At 59.2% G+C, this 17,797-nt stretch overlaps 1 protein-coding gene across 2 annotated transcripts in view; it reads right to left on the bottom strand.

Moving 5' to 3' along the window:
* Positions 1-17,797, bottom strand: part of KIF21B (kinesin family member 21B) — a 43,036-nt gene that overhangs the window by 14,507 nt on the left and 10,732 nt on the right. For both annotated transcript variants that reach the window (XM_074850157.1, XM_074850158.1), the window contains exons 2-23: positions 13,852-14,074; positions 13,309-13,491; positions 10,138-10,287; positions 9,782-9,916; positions 9,232-9,399; positions 8,613-8,728; positions 7,799-7,994; positions 7,204-7,393; positions 7,022-7,085; positions 6,321-6,545; positions 5,938-6,019; positions 5,324-5,441; positions 4,832-5,023; positions 4,003-4,202; positions 3,719-3,826; positions 3,219-3,287; positions 2,608-2,837; positions 2,048-2,195; positions 1,756-1,950; positions 823-924; positions 520-685; positions 160-220 (exon numbers count right to left, since the gene is read on the bottom strand). In XM_074850157.1, coding sequence (XP_074706258.1) covers positions 160-220; positions 520-685; positions 823-924; positions 1,756-1,950; positions 2,048-2,195; positions 2,608-2,837; positions 3,219-3,287; positions 3,719-3,826; positions 4,003-4,202; positions 4,832-5,023; positions 5,324-5,441; positions 5,938-6,019; positions 6,321-6,545; positions 7,022-7,085; positions 7,204-7,393; positions 7,799-7,994; positions 8,613-8,728; positions 9,232-9,399; positions 9,782-9,916; positions 10,138-10,287; positions 13,309-13,491; positions 13,852-14,074 — 3,321 coding nt within the window. The remainder of the gene's footprint in view (positions 1-159; positions 221-519; positions 686-822; positions 925-1,755; positions 1,951-2,047; positions 2,196-2,607; positions 2,838-3,218; positions 3,288-3,718; positions 3,827-4,002; positions 4,203-4,831; positions 5,024-5,323; positions 5,442-5,937; positions 6,020-6,320; positions 6,546-7,021; positions 7,086-7,203; positions 7,394-7,798; positions 7,995-8,612; positions 8,729-9,231; positions 9,400-9,781; positions 9,917-10,137; positions 10,288-13,308; positions 13,492-13,851; positions 14,075-17,797) is intronic.

Below are 17,797 nucleotides of genomic sequence, written 5' to 3'. Positions count from 1 at the left end.
ATCTCTGCTTCCCTCCCCAAGGGCTGGGCACCACAGGAAAGCTTAGGCTTGTCCATCCATGTCCATCTGCGAGGTCCCACAGGTGGCACCAGACATCCTACCCCACCCCTGGCCTCCTCAGCCACCACCAGCTCAGGCAGGGCTGGACTGGGTGCTCACCTCCCATCTGAAGCCAGGCTGAACTCTGAGACCTCCTCGTCCGTGCTCGTGTAGCCATTCTCTGTGCAGGGGGAGACAGTGCATCAGCAGTGCAGAGGGGACCCCATCGTGCCAAGCCCTGTCTGAACTGGTGGCAGAGGGGGCAGCCCAGGCAGTTGGCAGGGGGGACCCAGTCCTTGTCCCTGTTGTGTGGTGGCTAGAGCACACATCCCACCCCTGTCATCGCCCTCAGGGCAGCCCTGAGCATGCAGGTCCCAGCTATGGCACCTCCAGGTGCTCCTTGGGGGGCTGGCATGAGTGGGGCACCTTGCCCTGCAGGCAGCATGCCTTGTCTGAGGATGCACCAGCCCACGGTCCCACCTTGCTGGACATTGTGGATCAGGGCCTGCAGCTCAGGGTGCAACTCGGCCTTCTCCCGCAGGGCATCCAGAATAGCGTGGTTCTGCGAGGAGCTGGTCATGTCCGTCTGCCTCAGGCGCCCCTCCAGCAGGCGGATCTGGGCCTCCTTCTGTGCCACCTGCAGCCCCTGGGGAAGGATGGCCATGCCGGGCCTCAGGCGGGTGCTTCGGGTCCCCGCCACCATGTCTCTACCCTGGCACCCTGCTCCCCTCCCCAGCTGCGAGAAATCCTGTCACGCATCTGGGTCCCGACGTGGCCCCGCACCTTGTCAATGGAGGCCTTCAGGAAGTTGTCCAGCAGGAGTCGGGCTTCAGCCAGGGAGCAGGAGCTGATCACCACTGAGGTGTCCGTGGAGTCCAGCTCCTCCTGAAATGTGGAGGGACGGGCATTGGATGCAGTGGGGAAGCTTTGCCGTTTGGGGTAGGACGGGTTCTGTGGCCAGCTCAGCACACCCACTGCCCTGCCCGCACTGCCCAGTGCTGACGCTCGCCCTCCTCAGTCTGCCCAAGTGACTACTGGGGAGATCTGGCCATGGAGATGGCCAACGCAACCTGAAGGGCTCCTGTGTTGCTACAGAAATCCTGGTGCCAACACTTAATTAGACACCAATCTGCAGACACCAGCCTCACCCAAATCCACAGCAGATCAAGTCACTGTCCCAAAGGTTAGTGTGAACTAACAACAGCCCCTTCTTCCCCATCAATCTACGTGACAGCTAGGGACAAGCCAGGGACAGTACACAGCCTCCAGCCCAGGCCGCAGCCACTAGAGGGGAGTTGGGAGCTGCACGGCATCTCTGCAACATGCCCAGTGTCAAAACTGGACACAAAACCTGCAGGATTTCTGTTGGAAGAAAAGCCAGTCCTCTCTGAGATGTTACCACCACACAAAACTCCCACAGGGACAAGTGACCGCCAGCCCCACGGGCCAGACAGGGGATGCAGCTTCCCTGCAATCCGAGGGTGGTGAGGTGCAGGGCACCGGCAGCCTGTCCATGGACATGCAAGAACCTGGCAGCACTCTGCTCCACAATTAACCACCTAATGAGAAGTGACTATGCAGGTGCAGCCCCATCGAGTGTGTGACACAGCTCAGAGGACTGCGGGACACCCAGCCTGGCCGTATCCAAAGCCACTCTCACCTCCCAGGGATGCTCCTGCTCTCTCCCTGCCAGCTGGGCCCAGTCCAGCCACCTACCTTGGTCTCCTCGATCTGCATGATGGTGGCCTGGCAGTCAGAAATGCTGTCGTTGATATAGTCAATGTTGGCTCCCAGCACCTCAATCTCTTCGTTCAGCTCCTGCAGCCCCTTCTGCTCCTTGGGGCTCTCTGCCTGCAGTTTCGCCCTCTTGCCCAGCAATGCTTCCTGCAGTAGCGCCAGCTCCTCGCGTTTCTGGGGGAAAAGGGAGGGGGATTGGCACTGTTGGCATGGCAGTCCCCCTGCCCCGCACCCACCACCCAGCACTTTCTGTCCCAAGTGCCATGGTCACCTTGATGAGCCGCTCCATGTCAGCCTCCAGGTTGACGATGGTCATCCTCTGCATGACAATGTCAAAGATGCGCCGCTCCAGCGACTGCCACTTGAGGCGGGCGGCTTTGCTGAAGGTCTGGCTTGTCCCCTTCTTGGGGAACTTCTTCCTACAGCCAGAGGGGAGAAGAGGCACATATGGGCAACTGGCCACACCACGCCTGGAAAGCTGTGCTTGCTCCAAAAGGATGCCTGGTCTCTGGCTGGCCAGGAGCGGAGGAGGCATCTGCACCATTTCTGGATTGGCCAACTTTTCCATTGCCCCTTAGCAAAAAGAGGAACGAAAGATGAGCCCAGCAGGGTTTGTGCTGTGGCATTTAACACTAATGGAAGGCCAGCACTGGGCTCAAGCCCAGGTGACAGTCAGTCACACGCTGCCAGCACAGCCTGTCACTGGTCAGTGATTTAACACCGGCCAAACGCACAATAAGAAGCTGGCCTTCAAACTCCGCCACCAGCCAAAAGCCAGACGTGGGAGTCCTGGGATGCCTCATCACTCATCCACACAGTCCCTGCCCTGACCTGGTGGGCCGAGCCCCATTCACGGAGGACGAGGGGTCTCCCAGGAAGTTGTTGATTTTCCTGTTCCACTGGCGCACGATGCTGGAGACGGACCGAGCACCAGACTCAGGCTCGGAGGAGGTGGTGCTGGCCGAGACCTCTGCGCCTGAATCCAGCATGGCCGACTTCTGGCTCGTCCTGCCGGCAACCCGGTCTGACATGGGCTTGGCGAGACGGCGCAGTGCTGAGACCTGCCCAGGGAAGGGGCGGAGGAAGGGGTGTCAGACGGGTGTCCCCAGTCCAAACCTGTCGCAGTCACCCCCAGGTCCCTGTGGGACCAAGAGCAGGAGCTCTGGAGATCCAAAGCCCCAGGTCATTTGTGCCTCATGGGTTTCCCCCTTCTCCCTCACAGCCGCCGGGCTCAGCTATCCCAGGAGATGGGTAATTCCTCTGCTGCCTGCAACCATCTCCCACCAGGTTACTGAGCTGTAAAAATCCTCCCACCCTTTTGGAAAACCCACTCCCAGAGCTGGCTCTGTCTGGAGCACAGGGTGTCTCTGAGCCAAGCACTGGGGCCAGGACCCCCACGGGGACTGGAGGCTACATGGAAGCAAATCCCCCCCGCCTCTCACCTCCTGGGTTTTCCTCCTCAGCACTATTTCCTGCTGCCGCTTCTGAGACTCCAGAGCCCGGATCTGAAACTGCATGAGAGAGAGATCCCTGGGGTCCTGCCCAGACACCCCAGCGATGGTTGGAGTCCTGGGGCTCCCACCACCAAAGTCTGGGGCAGTTAATTTGGCACTAACAGTCTCACTCCTGATTTTAACAGTGAGCAGGTTTCCAGCCTCGAGGCTGGCCCTGATGGCACATTGCCCCTTACGCACGGTGGGGAGCTCCCAGCATCTCCCACAGCCACGCTGGGAGCTGTGGGAAGCCCTTGGGAGCCATTCAGCCAGGTGTGCTCTGCTGGGGCTGCACAGCCCCTGGCCAGGCCATGGCTGCAGCAGGGCCCCAAGCTTCACCAACTGATATTTATGAGCACCTCAGAGCAGGACAAACATCCATTCCCAGCCAGCCCAGTTTCCGTCTGCACAGGGACATCCAGCAGCACGTGTGTGGGCTGGGCTCTCACCTCCTGCCGGCGCTGCTCCTTCTTGAGCTGTGCAATCTCCCGATTCCTCTTTGTCTCTGCCAGCCGCCTCCGCTGCTGCTCCTCCCGCATCTGCTTCATCAGCGCAACCTGGAACGGGAAGGTACCGCACGTCAGTGCGGGCACCCAACTGTCCCAGGGCACCCACCCACCCGACAGAGAGACAGATGTCCTGCACTTGCCACCAGGAGTGGGAAACATCACTTCTGAGCAGAGAGACAGACTTGACCAGGGGATGTCCTCCCTGCCCTGGCATGTCCAGGTACCTTTGCCTTCTTCATCTCGGCCACCTCCGCCTGCAGCTTCCTCAGCTCCCGCTCGTAGCGGGACTGGTTCTTGAGCAGGCGAGCATGCTCCTTCTGGGCTGCCTGGAGCTTCTGCAGGTCCCGGTTCATCTCTTTCAGCCGCTTCTCGTAGTCTGCTTTGATCTTGTTGGCTTTCTCCTCCGTGTAGCACTCCATAGTGCCTGGGGGAGAGAGAAGAGGACTTGAGATGGCCACGCACCCCGGGCTCCTCCTTCACCTACACACCCTGCCTGGAGGCACCCACCACTCCTCCCTCCCCATCCCACCAGACCTCTCCCTCACCCCTCTGCTTTGACCCCATCACAGCCGGGGGACTGTCTGGGGGAACCTGCTGGAAGAGATGAGTTAGGGCTCAGCGCAGGGTGGGGACAGTGGGTTAAAGCACAGTCGCTGGGCTGAGAGGAGCTGCAGATCTAGATCTACAGCCATGTGCATGGGTGATCCTGCCCTGCTGAGCCTAGAGATCAGCTATAACACCCGGTTTTTGGGGTCTTCATGTGCCACTCAGCACATCAGTTTCCCCAAGTACTCCCACATCTCATGTTCTGTTCACCACTTCAAGGTTAGAAGAGGCTTTGCCTCAGCATCCTTTCCAGCCATGTCTCCAGCTGACTAGTCCCGCTCCCATGGTAAGACAAGAAGGGTCTTGCGGGTCCCAGGGGCTCAAGCAGAGACAGAGAGATGGCAAAGCTCTACCAGGGCAAGTGTGGCGTGCAGGGGGTGGATGCTTTAACTCTGAGTCAGCTGGGCAGGAGAAGGGACTGGGGCCCAACACTGCGGGGATTCTCACTGAGGTTCTGCAGGACCCGGTCCCGCTCCAGCTGTGTGTCCCGAATCTTGTTCTGCAGCAGGATCAGCTTCTCCTCGTACTGGTGCTTGAGGGTCTGCAGGCGCCGCTGGCTGTTCTCCAGCTCATCAATCAGCTTCTGCTTGATCTCTATCTCACAAGTCAGATCTGCCAGGTCGGCCTGGAAATTCACAGCTGGAGGCAGGTGGGGGACAGTCAGGCTGGGAGGGATGGGGGACCATCTCTCTTATGGCCTCACTGAGCCACAGCACAAGCAGAGGGAGCCAATGGGAACCCACATCGCTGGGGAGTGGCAGCACCCCAAAAAGTGTTGGAGACTCCCTGCAGCAACCCTCATGCTTTTCCAAGCCCCCCAGAGGAGATGTGGCTGCAGCATCCCAGCGGATCCCTTCCCAGGACCAGAGCTCAGTGCCAGGAGACACCAGCAAATACACCCCCATACCCTGGGGCTGCACATGTAGCTCCACACTTTACCCTTCTCCTCTGCATCCGAGTCCGAGTCCACCAGGCTCTCTTCACTGCCTGAGTCCTCATCTTCATCCTCACGTCCATCCTCTTCCTCACAGCCACTCTCATCCTGTTCCTCCTCCTCCTAAGACACAAGTGCCTAACCTCAGCTTGCAGCATGGCCTTGCCCTTCTCTCTGCAGCTCTTCCCTCCTCTAAACCTGAGTTCACCCCACAGTGATGGACTGTAGCCCCCACAACAGGACTCAGCCTCCCACACAGGATGTCCAGGGGCTGCAGCACCATTTCTGGACGCCCAGCGTACACTATTGAAAGGAGCAGCTCTGTGCCCCATCTATACTTGCATTCATCCCCTCCCAGCTGACCAGCAACTGCATCACCCAACCCCCTTTCACCTACACTTATTGAAACCAAGCGCAAAAAGATGTGGGCTCCTCGCTCCACAGCAGGGCTGGCTGGGGAGCATCCAGCTCCCTGCTCCTGCAGCATAGAGTCCTCAGCTCCATGACCTCTCCAGCCTGCTTGCAGCGCTAGGCTGGGCTTGGTCCCTCTCCCACATGGGGCGATGATAATGCTCCACACCCAAACACCCTGCTCGGTATAAGCACGAAGCCCGCTCACCTCTTCCACCTCATTTTCATCTGTCTCCTCCCCATTGTCCTGCTGCAGTTTCTGCCGCTTCTTAAATGCTTCCTTCTCTGGGCTGGGGGAGAACAGGGTGCTGGTGAGTCCCAGTGTGGGGGAGCCCAGGGATGGGTCCTTCCAGGGCCCCCCTTGCCTCCTGCTTTTGGACCCTTTGGGAAAAACAGCCTCCAGGATTGTGTGGTTGGGGAAAAGGAGACCAAGGGCAAGGCAGTGTTGGGAAGGGAACCCAGGCATCTGGGTTCTGCCTTGGTGCTCTGACTTTAGCATGGATGGGGGAGTCAGGATACCTGATCCCACAAGGACAGATGGACCAACATGCAGCCTCCCCCTTCCCAACACTGCACAGCAGCTGCCTTCACCTTTTCCTCCGTTGCCTCCTCTCTTTCTTTTTCAGGCGCTCCAGGTCCTGCTTGGCCCGTCGGAGGACATCAGAGGCCTCCGTCTCCACTGGAGCAGCAGGGCTGCACAGGCCAGCCAAGCCAGATGCTGGGGATGAGCCCATGGAGTACGGGGGACGGGCAGAGACACGCGAGAGGCTGCGGCGCAGAGACTCGTTCATGGACTCACTCTCCAGGAGCTTCGTCCTAGGGAGTGGAGATGGGATGTGGTCAAAGAGGAGACATCCCACTGTCCCCAGAGGGTTTTAGGATGGTGTGAGCCAGGGACAGAGTCACCACAAAACCATTCCCATTCATACTGGGTCAGAATGTCAGGATGCTGCAAGACAGGGTCCCAGGATCACACAAGAGATTGGGATGAATGCAGCTCTGGGGGGCCAGCAGTCCCTAGGAGACACTAGGCACTCCCGCCAAGATCTCCCCCTCCATCAGTGGCCACACAAAGCATGACAACGGCCAAAGCACTGTCTGGCACCAAGGCCAGGACTCCTACAGCCCCAGTGTAGCAGCAGTGTAGTCAGCTGCTACTCCATCAGGGCTTACAACTCACCCCAGTGATGCTGGAGGCATGGAGCTGTGAGCCACACCTGGGCTCAGATCCAACCACAGCACCCACCAGCCCAGGAACCCAGGTGACTTACCAGCTCCCATGCCCAGCTCACCTCAGCTCTTCAATCTCCCGGATGTAGTTCTGGATGAGAGCACCAATGGCTTCGTTACCATCACCTGGAGGAGCAGAGGCGCAGGTGGATCAAGGCAAGACATGGGCTGTACCACAGCACCAATCCCAGCTACGCTGGCTGGGCTGACCCGCCGTGCCATGCACTCGCTAACCCAGCCTCACCTGCCTTGGCCAGCATCAGATTGGCCTCCTGGCTCATGAGGTGGGTGACCCTGCTGTTGATAGCATCGATAGCCTCCTGCATGGCCTTCACCCGCATGCGCAGAGCGCTATTCTCCTTCTGCAGCATGGCGTTCTCACGAAAAAGGTCGCTGTAGCCCTCTGTGCCATCCTCCCCAATGACCCGCTTGCCCTGTGGGGACAGGAGGGGAGTCCCTGAGTGCAGAGCGAGCTGGGATATGGGGGCCCACGACTGCATCCTGGGGGGGAAGCCTCAGCCACCAAAGCAGGGGCAGGGACAAATCTAAGGACCAGGAAGGCCTGAGCTCAACAGGCAGGGGGTGAGAGATGCTTCAAGGCTTCTCCCTGCATTAGCATCCCCAAGAGACTTGCCCAAGGTCCTGCCTGTGGCAGGGCAGGAGCTGAGCTCCCATCTCTTAAGCCTCCTGACCTCTCCTAGCAATCACGCCTATCAATAGGGGCAGAGCATGGTAGGCAGGAGGGTCTTTCCCACTAAAATCACCCCAATTCAAACACAAGGAGGTGGCTTTCTTCTCCTGCCTCCATCACACCTCTGCAGGCTCGCTCAACCACTCACCGCCTTGTACTCCATCAGTTCCATCTGCAGGCGGGCGATCTCAGCCCGCAGCGCACTGATCTGCTGACTTGTCTTGTCCTGGTTCACCACCACCTTGTTCTTGATGTTGCGAGCCCGGTTGGCATACTTGAGCGTGTTCAGGGTCTCCATGAAGTCCCGGTCAGATGGGCTCACGCAGGCAATCATGATGGTTTGGCTTGGGGAGGTGAAGTTCAGGGTGAAAGGACAGTTTCCCTCACCCTGTGCCAACTCAGCAACTGGAAACCTGGGACCCAGCACAGGCCACGTGCCCCCAGACACCCATCCTAGGCCCTTCTGTGATTTATAACCAAGGTATAAAATGGGTTCAGTCCCTCCCAGAGCCAGAGCACCAGCAAGACCACACGAGCAACACATCACACAGCACGGAGCAAAGCCACCCTCCGCCAGCCAGCCCACACATGCCAGGATTGCTGAGGAAGAATGGGCTCTTGGGAGAAATACCCCCAAAGCAGGCAGGGAATTCAATCCATCCCATACTGGGCAACACCACCTGCCAAGTCCCAGATCTGCAAGGGCTCCAGAGAGTTTTGCACCAGCTAATTCTGCCAAAGCTGGATAATTGTGTCTGGGACTCTTGAGGAGCCAAGGTCTTTACATCTGCAAAGTCACGCACTGCCTGCCAAGAGGCATCCCCTCGCCACCGGGCAAGACACGGGGCATTTGAGTCCTGAAATAGCTCCTCCATGGCTTCACAGACCTTCGGCCCTATTTGCAGGGGGACAGCCCCTGCAGTCCTCTCCCAGGGCTCAGCCCCCACCTTGGACCCCCTTACCTGTTGCCCCCAAGTGAATCCTGCAGCAGGCGGGTGAGCTTGGAGTCACGGTAGGGCACATGCACAACTTTCTTGCTCTGGTCTCCAAGAGCACTAATGACGTTCCCCAAGGCCAGCTACCAACACAAAGGAAAGCCCCCCCCCAATTCAGCCCCTACTGAGAATACAGTTGTCACATAGCCAGCACATCAGGCCTAGGGCATGTGCTGTGGCACAGGTCTGGGGTGCAAGAGGTTGAGGCATGGAGCTTCCCTTGGCAGTCTCAGCATTCGCCCCCCTTCCCTGGGTTGTGCCTCTCTCCCACATGCACTGAGGAACACGAGCCCTGGAGTTTTTTTTAAGCTCAAGTGAACAGACTTTGACCTTTTGGGGACTTGCACCCTTGTGCCCAGCTGTACCCCTCCCCACAGTCCTGCCCTCACAGAGCTGTGCCCTCACCACTGGCATTTTGGATTGGGCATATTCCTGCCCACAGGGCCAGGTAGCATGAATGCCAGCAGAGACAGCAGCAACCCCAAAAGCCCAGAGCAGCTCCAAGCAGGACCCAAAGATGTTGCAGGCTCCCCTAGGCAGGCCCTGCCTCCCCCCTCCCCTTGCACGCGGGTGCCCGGGGCCGTACCAGCCCACAGTTGATGGAGATGCCTTCCTTTGCTCTCTCGCCGGTAGCACCCGTTCTCTTCAGCCTCTCCGAGCCAGCCAGGTCTACGAAGTGAAACTTGGCCGTGAGGGTCTCATACTCGGTAGTGGGCTGGGCTCCATCCAGGAGGCTGGTCACCTCCCCGTTTACCTGCAGCCAGGCACACATGGAGAGGGTCAATGCCACAGATCCAGAGCGAGCAGGAGCCCCCTTGACCATGCTCAGACATCAGCAAAAGCCTGAGCGTTCACCCTCCGCATCCCGCCCCTAAGTATGGGGGAGAGGATCCTAACAGCACCTTGGTCTGGGCCACTCCTTGGGCCAGACCATTCCTGCCTTGGATGGGGCTGCTCCAGGGCAGACCTCAGCTCCCATTAAATGCTAATGCTTGGCTATGACTGGAAAGAAGAAAGACAAAGCCCTGCCTCTCTTTGCAAGACTTCAAACCCTCTCCCTTTCCAAGGGACCCGCACACATTGCCTGGGTATCAGATCCAGAAACAGCCCAGCCACGAGGCAGGAGCACATCTCACCAGCTCTGGACGGGTGCACACTCTCATCTGGCACAGGTGAATGGTGAAGATGGCGTGGGACCGGGAGCTCTGCACATTCATCTGAGTGCTGGCAGTGGTGCGGGAAAGAGCCCCCTGTTTTAGGCACTGGATCAGCTACAATGACATGGGGCAGGGAAGAAAAAAACCTTGAAGGACCCTTCTAGGGAGCCAGGAGAGCACCCTGCCGCAGCCCAGTGGGCACAGCAACCTCTCCCTGCATCACCCCGGGACTGCTCTGTCCCATCCTGGGTGAGATCCCCACCTCGCCTGGCTGTCCCCAGGTAGAACATCCCAGCTGCCATCCCTCCTCCATGTCTGCCCTGTCCTGCACCCACCTCGTCCTGTGAGTTGATGAGGCGTGACGTGACCCCCGTGGTGTAGATGCCTCCACTGGCATCCTCGTGGATTTTGATGTTGGATTTGCGGTGGCGTGCGTCAGGGTCGCGGGCACTGTCAAACAGGTCCAGGATCTCCTCGTTGTAGAGCTGAGTGGGGCAGAAGCAAGTACAGGGTGAGTAATAGGAAGCAGGAGGCTGCTAGATCCTGGCACAGTGGGACTGACATCCCGCTGCTGCAGTCCTGAGAGCCAGGAGGCCAGGCCGCACCGCTGGGGGTGCGCAGGTGCTCACACATACATGTGCTCACACATGTATGCTTAGGCAAGGTTGACCAGGAGAGCCGGTGTGCCTGCAAGTGTCAGACAGGACACACAAGCAGATGGATAATGTACAGGCAAGCTCCAACCTGCAGGTGTGGGTACCCAGCCAGGACAGGACACCCAGAAGGAACGGTGCGTGTGCGCAGGTGTGTGCGCAGGCACGGATACTTGTGCCTGTCTGTCGCGCGAAGCTCTGAGCTGCAGTCTGGGTTGGTTCCCGCTGCCCGACCCTGTCCTGGCCCTGGCCCACACAAGCAGCTGTGCGTGAACCAGGACACTTTCAGAGCCCTGTCCCCAGAGTCTGAGTGGACACCTGGGAGCTACGTGTCCCCCCAGCCTTCCCTGCTTACCCAGGGAGCCCCTGGCCACACGAGCCAGCAGAGCCCCTCTCCCACCACAGCTCCTTGAGGTCACTGCTGCTGGGTGGAAAGGGGACAAGGGGGACCAGGGAGTGCAGGACAAGCAGGAAAAACCCTGAGGACCCAGAGCTGACAGAGGATGGCCCCATTCATATCTTGACAGCATTCTCTCTCACCCTGGGGTGGAGGGACACCCCTGCCTGTCTGTCCCCCTGTCACCAGCACTCAATGCCACGTCACCCTCATCCCAGCGCAGAGAGCAGGGTCACCCAAGGACCACAGGCTCCTGGCCAGCAGAGCGGATCAGTCTAATCCATCCCAGGCCGCCCCAGGTGCAGACGGGCTCCCCAAGGGCTAAAACCCTGCTCTGACAGCCTGTTCCCAGGACGAGAGTCACAGGACAGGGATCAGCAAGGCCAAATCCTGTACCACTGCTGGCACAGCAGGGTTGGTAACCAGCACCTGATGTGGCCATGTGCCCACGTTGGCACAGGAGATCCATTATCTCCCCAAAACGTTCCCTGGGTTGCCTGGATAAGGGTGGCTGTAGACAGGTCTTGGCACAGTGGCACAAGAGCTTTTGGTTTGATGTCTATGCCTGCATGGTGGACTAGTGGGCAAAGCCCTCGACAAGCTCCAACAATGGCCTTGGTCACCGGGCCATCAGGCAACGGGTTTTTACTCTCCCCGCCATGTAACAGGGCCCTTGGAAAGCCTTCAATCCCCTCACTGTGGGGCTGGCAGTGTCCCACTGGGCACAGCTAGCCTGGGAAGCACGACCATGAGCAGCTCTGAAACACAGCAGAGGAAGCCTTGTTCCCATCCTCCACTGCAGTCACCGGAAAAACATCTCTGAGTCTATTTTGAGAGTCAAAACCACCAGGGGTCAGAGGTGGTGAAGAGAGAGAAAGACTACAGGAAATCCCCAGGGCAGCTGGTGTGACCCCATACAGGACCACCGCTCTGTCACCCCCAGGTGCCCCTGGGGTCGCACTGGAACTCTTGGTCTGCAGAGACGCTTCCAGGATCGCCTGGGACAGAAGCAGCACAGCTGTCCCCTCCCCAGGGTTCACATGTTCCAACCCCAGGTAACAGGTCACCCAGCTCCTTGGGGCAGCGTTGTGTCATCCCAAACTGGGAGAAACTGAGGCAAGGAAAACTATAGCTGGACAGCAGAGGATCTCCTAGAGGGCAGATATGGGGGGCTGAAAGAGAAGGGAAAGTGTGTTGCATGGGGTGAGGGGACACATGTTGGGCTGAAGGCCAGTATCCAATCCTATAGCCCAGGGAAGGCAGGACTATGCCCCAGCCCCAACAGCGATAGGGGACTCTTCAGCAGGGAGAAAGCCTGACAAGGTTCACCCCAGAAGGACTTCAGCACAGGCAGGCATTTCATCCATTTCATTTCCATCCCAGCCCACAGGTTCCCCAGAGCAGAGCCCCACGAGGCTGAGGATGTGTGGGAAGGCAGCCAGAAGCTCAGACAGGCCAAGTGGTGGGGAGGGAAGTATGTGGCTGGACACAACAGCTCCATGGGAGTTAACAAGGTGGAAAGCTGGTAGAGAGGATATCTCCAGCAAGAAGGTCAGCCCTCCAGGCTAGGTGGTGTCTTTGGGCACTTGCTTCCCCTCTCCAGGCCATCGACATGTGGAGGAACCCATATGGGATGTCCACCAAAGCCACGCGGTGGCAAGCTCACAGCACAGGGCCTTTCTCTCTGCCTGCTTGTCTCCTCTGGGATGTACCCCAGATCAGGACATCAACCAGATGAAGTTTGTTCAGGAGCTCAGCTTTGCTCAACACCACCCTATGTTTTCTCACCAGGGCCTTAAAACAGTTCCCATCTTGAGCTTCTTTGCACTTTCACCCCAGGGCCAGCCCACAGGGAAACCACTGCAGACACAAAAGGTCCACAGGCTTCCTGGGACAAACTTCTTCAGGGAAAGAAGTGGTTAATAGAAGAGGCTTTTGAAATGGGGACGCCAAAGCAGAGGCGGGAGAGGATGCAATGAAGCACTCTCAAGGTCAAAGGTGCAGCAAAGGACATGGGAAATAATGCAGCTCTTCCTCCAATCCCCACAAGAGTGGCACTTTTCCCTCTCCTTGTTTCACTGGGAACACTGGTCCAGAGCCAGGGGAGCAGGTATGCCGCTACCCGTGACCTCAAACAGGAATAAGCAAGCCCAGAGCCCCCTGAATCTCCAGGGAACCAAGGCACAAGCCCCTTCCCCATGGCGCGGAGGGGGGGGGGGGGGGCGTCCCTGCAGCCAAGAAAGTGCCACCCCAGTTTGTGGCCATCATGGAGTCAACAACATTCAGGTGCTTTGAGTCTCCTCTGCCCTGGCATGCATCCCCAACCACACGCCTGCTGTGGGGACCTGCTCAGCTGGGGAGCAGACAGGACATGAGGACTCAAGTAGCCCAGGACAGGGAAACCGAGCAAAGATCAGGACAGGGCCACAGTGTCACCCAGACCTGCTGTCACCCACCTCCAGGAACTGGGCACTGACTTTGAACTCAGGTGCTGCCACACCCTGACTCTGTGCCTCCCGCTTGCGCTCCTCGATGCCACTGAAGAGGTGGCCAATGGCCCGTGGGATGATGCCCTGTTCATCCTCGGAGATGTTCATGTCGAAGCCGGTGCCCATGGTGTATGTCTTCCCCGCACCAGTCTGTGGAAAGGCAGCAATGGGAGAGCTGGCTGGGCCCTCCCAGGCTCAGCTTTGCCCACTGTGCCCCACACCTCCCCCTGCCACCCCAGGCTCCCCAGACACCTTTGGGAGCCCCTCTGATCCCCACCGCCACACAGGCTCCCATGCTCGCACCCCAGCCCTGCCTCCCTCTCCTTCCACCCAAGGCCAGACCCTGCCCCAGCTCTCACCCAGCCCAGGGACAACTCTGTCCCATCCACACCCAGAGGTTTATACACCCCCCACCTTCCCTAACCTCTGCAGGGGCCATCTCAGCATCCCCAGCACCCAGCGCAGCAGGAGAGCCCAAGCCAGAGCCCAAGGAGCAGGCAGAGCACATACCTGCCCGTATGCCAGCACGGTGGCATTGTAGCCCTCGAAGCAGCCTTCAATGAGCTTGCCCACACACGTCGTGTAGATCTGCTCCTGCCATGTGTCCAGGTCAAAGACAAAGTCATAGGTGAAGGCCTTGTCCTTCCCCAGCAGCACCTGGGGCTCGCCAGGCGTCACCGAGGTGCAGATGTGGCATCCCTCTATTTTCTCTTTGGACAGTTGGGGACGGATCCTGCAGGAAGAGAAGTGGGCTGAGGGCAGCCTCGGGGCTCACCCCGGTCCCAGGGACACGAGCCTGGTCCTGAGGATGCGAGTGTGGCCCACGCTGGGGCCATGGCCACTGCGGGCAGGGCACCAGCAGCACCTCTGCCTGTGGAGCAAACCGTGCAGGGGATGCTTCAGCTCCTGCACCCAGAGACAACCTTGGTCCATTTGGGTTGAGAAAAGAGGTCGGCACATCGCAGTGATACCACCAGCCACCTCTGCAGCTGGTGACAGTCAGGTCTGGGTACCACAGCACGGGCAGACCCGGTAACAACACGCAGCCTGCACTTAAAACTGCCCTTGCAGCAACAGCTGAATGCAGCCCAGCGTGGCCTACACAGGGCCAGCCAGGCTCCCCACGGGGCCAGCCAGGCTCCCCATGCCTGTGCCGGCTCATTCACCGCGACGCCCCCAGCCAGGAGCGAGCTTTGGGCTGCACACTGACACTGAGCAACACATCGAAGCAGCCCTGACAGGGACTGCCAGGGTACGGGTGGGCAGCGGGATGCACTGCAGCCAGCCACGCTCGCTTGAGAGGCAGCGAGATCAAACTGCAGCTACAAAGGCTGGAAATGCAAAATGCAGAAACACAACAAAACAGTCCCAGCGCCAAAACAACCGCCTAAACCAAACCACCGCCCAGCCCGATGGCTGTCCCCAGCCGTGGACTCGGCAGACGGGAAGAGGACAGGCAAGGCTGTGCTGGGCTCCTGGCTCTGGCTGCATGCGCGACTGACCCGCTGCATCCCCACCCGCCACACTCAACCCCACCCCGAGAAATCTGGGTACAGAACGGGTGGACCCAGCCCTGCTTCGGCGCAGGCACATTACAGCTGCAGCAGCTCCGACTTTCGGTGGATGTGGCGGCCGCGGGAAGCTGCCTGGTCCCGGGGGACTCATGGAGAAAGCGGGAGCGCAGAGCCAAGCGCCACGGAAAACAGTTCTCATTAGAGCTAATGACTGCACATCTCCCCTCCCTGGGTGCTTCATAAACACAGCTATTAATTCCTCCGAAGCCGCATCGCTGGCAAGCCGGCACAGTGACCGCAGCAGACGCGTTGCAGACTGGGGCTCTGCACGAGACACGGCTCCTTGCCAGCCTGGCCATGGGCAAGCAAAGCCCAGGAGGGCCAAAACCCACTGTGTTTGGGGGGACAGGGTGTCCCTGGTGGGGGGAGGCAGCGCGAGCACCCCGCTCACCCCGCCAGGAGCCTGCGCAGCAGACATGTGGGAACAGCTATGGGCGCCCGTGGGTATATTTAGCTCAGCAGCCACAATAGAAAGCAGCTTCTGATGTGCTCAGCCCTAGACTCGCTCCCGTCGCCTTCCCAGGGTCCCACCCTCCTTCAGGAAAATTAACCCCAGCTTTAATTACTTTTTGACCAGCATAATGCGCTTCCCCCTCTCCCCACCCCAGACATGCACAGCGACAGTGTCCCCAGGGAACAGGCAGAGGAACAAACTGGAACCACGGTATTTTTGGAAAACATTTTTCCTCGCAAGAAGAACGAGAACAGGGTTTTCAGCAAAAGATTTCTTTCTTTTCTTCCCCCCACTCTCCCCAGGTGATAAAATATGTGCACATGGGTTTGGAAGAGAGGATGAGCAGCAGCACTGGGGGGAGGTGAGCACATAGGGCATTTGGGGACCCGCCCCGAGCCTGGCCATGCTGGGCTGTTCCAGCTGTCCACACGCCAACACCGATGTCTCCCACACTCCTGCTCCCCAAACCTCGCTGCCCAGATGGCTCCAAGCACCCGAGGGTCCCATCACTCATCCTGGCTCTCACAACCAGGGGACCTATGGGGGCTGGAGGGGACCCAGGGGCCAGTCCTCAACATGCTCCCCCATGCCGTCCTGCCTCCCCTGAGTGACTAGAGATGTGGAGGGTTCTGCTCTCCAGGCAACTGGCCAAGCATCACCCAGAGATGTCCTTGGGAGCTGCTGCCAACTGGTGTGTGAATACTATGGACCCCCCACTACAAGAGGAGAACAAATGAAGCAGGAAGATGGGAACGAGCACCAGCAGCCACAGCCCCACACAGAACAGCACAGAGATGCCACCCAGCAACACAGGAGATTTACATGGCCACCAAGAGACATCACAAAGGGTTTCTCTAGGCCAGTGCAGCTGCTCCTCCTGCTCCCCAACATTCAACTGTCCTAGCTCTCCCATACTGGGGTGTCCCATCCCTGCCCTCCCAGGAGGAACATCACCACGCCAGGCACTGGGCAACACGAGATCCTCGTTGGGCCAAGTAGGTGTTCATGTGTTGTTCAAGTCATGCCCAGGCACCACAATACCTCCTCCAAACATGACATAAGCATCTGCAGAGCCAGCACGGGCTCTCTCCTTGGCCCTTGTCCTCAACCCCACCAGGTGACACTGGGGGAGTTGGCAGTGCTTGCTGTGCTCTGCCTCAGCTGCCCTGCTCTGCAACAGAAACTTTGGTGGTCATAAAGTCACCATCTGAGAGCATTCTGGCACTCCTTGTCCCTACCTCTGCCAAAAAAGATGCTGGCCATGTCCTGTCTGTCTGTGGGTCCACAAGAACTGGGTGTGATGCTGTTAGGGCCCAACCTGCAGGACAATGGAGCTGCTCCCTCACCTGCATCTGGACATAGCCAGCCACCCTGCTATGTGCCTGGTCATGGGCCACCAGCCAGAAGGACAGCTTGTGCCCAGCACCAGGACCCACTGCAGAGCCAAACACACTGGTGTGCCCTGTCCTAAATGGCTGGGACACCCACTGAGAGCCCAGCTGGTCTCCTGTGTGCCCGTGGCACAGGCTCCTATGCTTCCGTGGCAATTATGGACTTCTCTGCTAAGCAGCAACCAAAATAAACCAGCACTTAACCAGCGGGGTGCTGCCTCACCACCCCCCGGCTCAGGCAGGAGCGGATCAGAGCCCCAGCTCCATCAAGCAGCCTGTGCCCGGCTGTCCCCATGCTGGCACAGGTGACTGCTTCTCCTGCTCAAAGCTGGCCTGGGGAAGACACAGACTGTCCCGGGGCCAGAAAAATGATCAGCGCCAGACCCACCTCCCTCCAGCCCATGCTGATAAACCAACCAACAGGCAACACACCAGGGAGGAGAGACCCATCAGGACCACAGCAGCACCACGAGCCTGGCCACCACCTCCAGTCCCTCCACACCCCGATCACTTCGAAGGGATGGTGACAAGGGACTGAGCACCAGGACGGAGCTGCACAGTCCCAGCTGAGTGTTCCTGCCAAGCAAATCTGGCTGCTTCCCAGCCCCAGGCACCCCACACGCCGGGCTGGGAGACAGATGGACGCGCAGACAGAGACGGAGGCGCAGGCAGGGGTGGAGACCGCTCCTTCCCGAACCAGCAACTCTTGCTGGGGTGATGATGGGTGGCACAGCAGGAGCCTGCCTGCTCCAGCATCAGCATCCAAACCCGGTAGCAGAAGCAGTGTGTATGCCAGGCAGAGCCCGCAGTCACATGGGGACACAAAGGGGACCTTGGCTGGGAGCCTCCCCGTTTCTCTCCTTCCCTTCCCTGCCGCGCTGGCAGGCTGTGAAAGCGCCGTCTCCACGGCGGGGCTGCCAGGACAACCGAGCATCTGGGAGGAAGGGGGGAGCGGGTCCTGCTCCCCGAGGGACAAGGAGCTTCGGTGTGCACACGGGTGTGCTCGGCGGTAAGCACAAAGGCCGAGTTGTTCAGGG

The sequence above is a fragment of the Strix aluco genome, chromosome 25, assembly GCF_031877795.1.
Source record: "Strix aluco isolate bStrAlu1 chromosome 25, bStrAlu1.hap1, whole genome shotgun sequence".
Lineage (NCBI taxonomy): Eukaryota > Metazoa > Chordata > Aves > Strigiformes > Strigidae > Strix > Strix aluco.
This window is presented reverse-complemented; position numbering and strand designations above follow the sequence as displayed.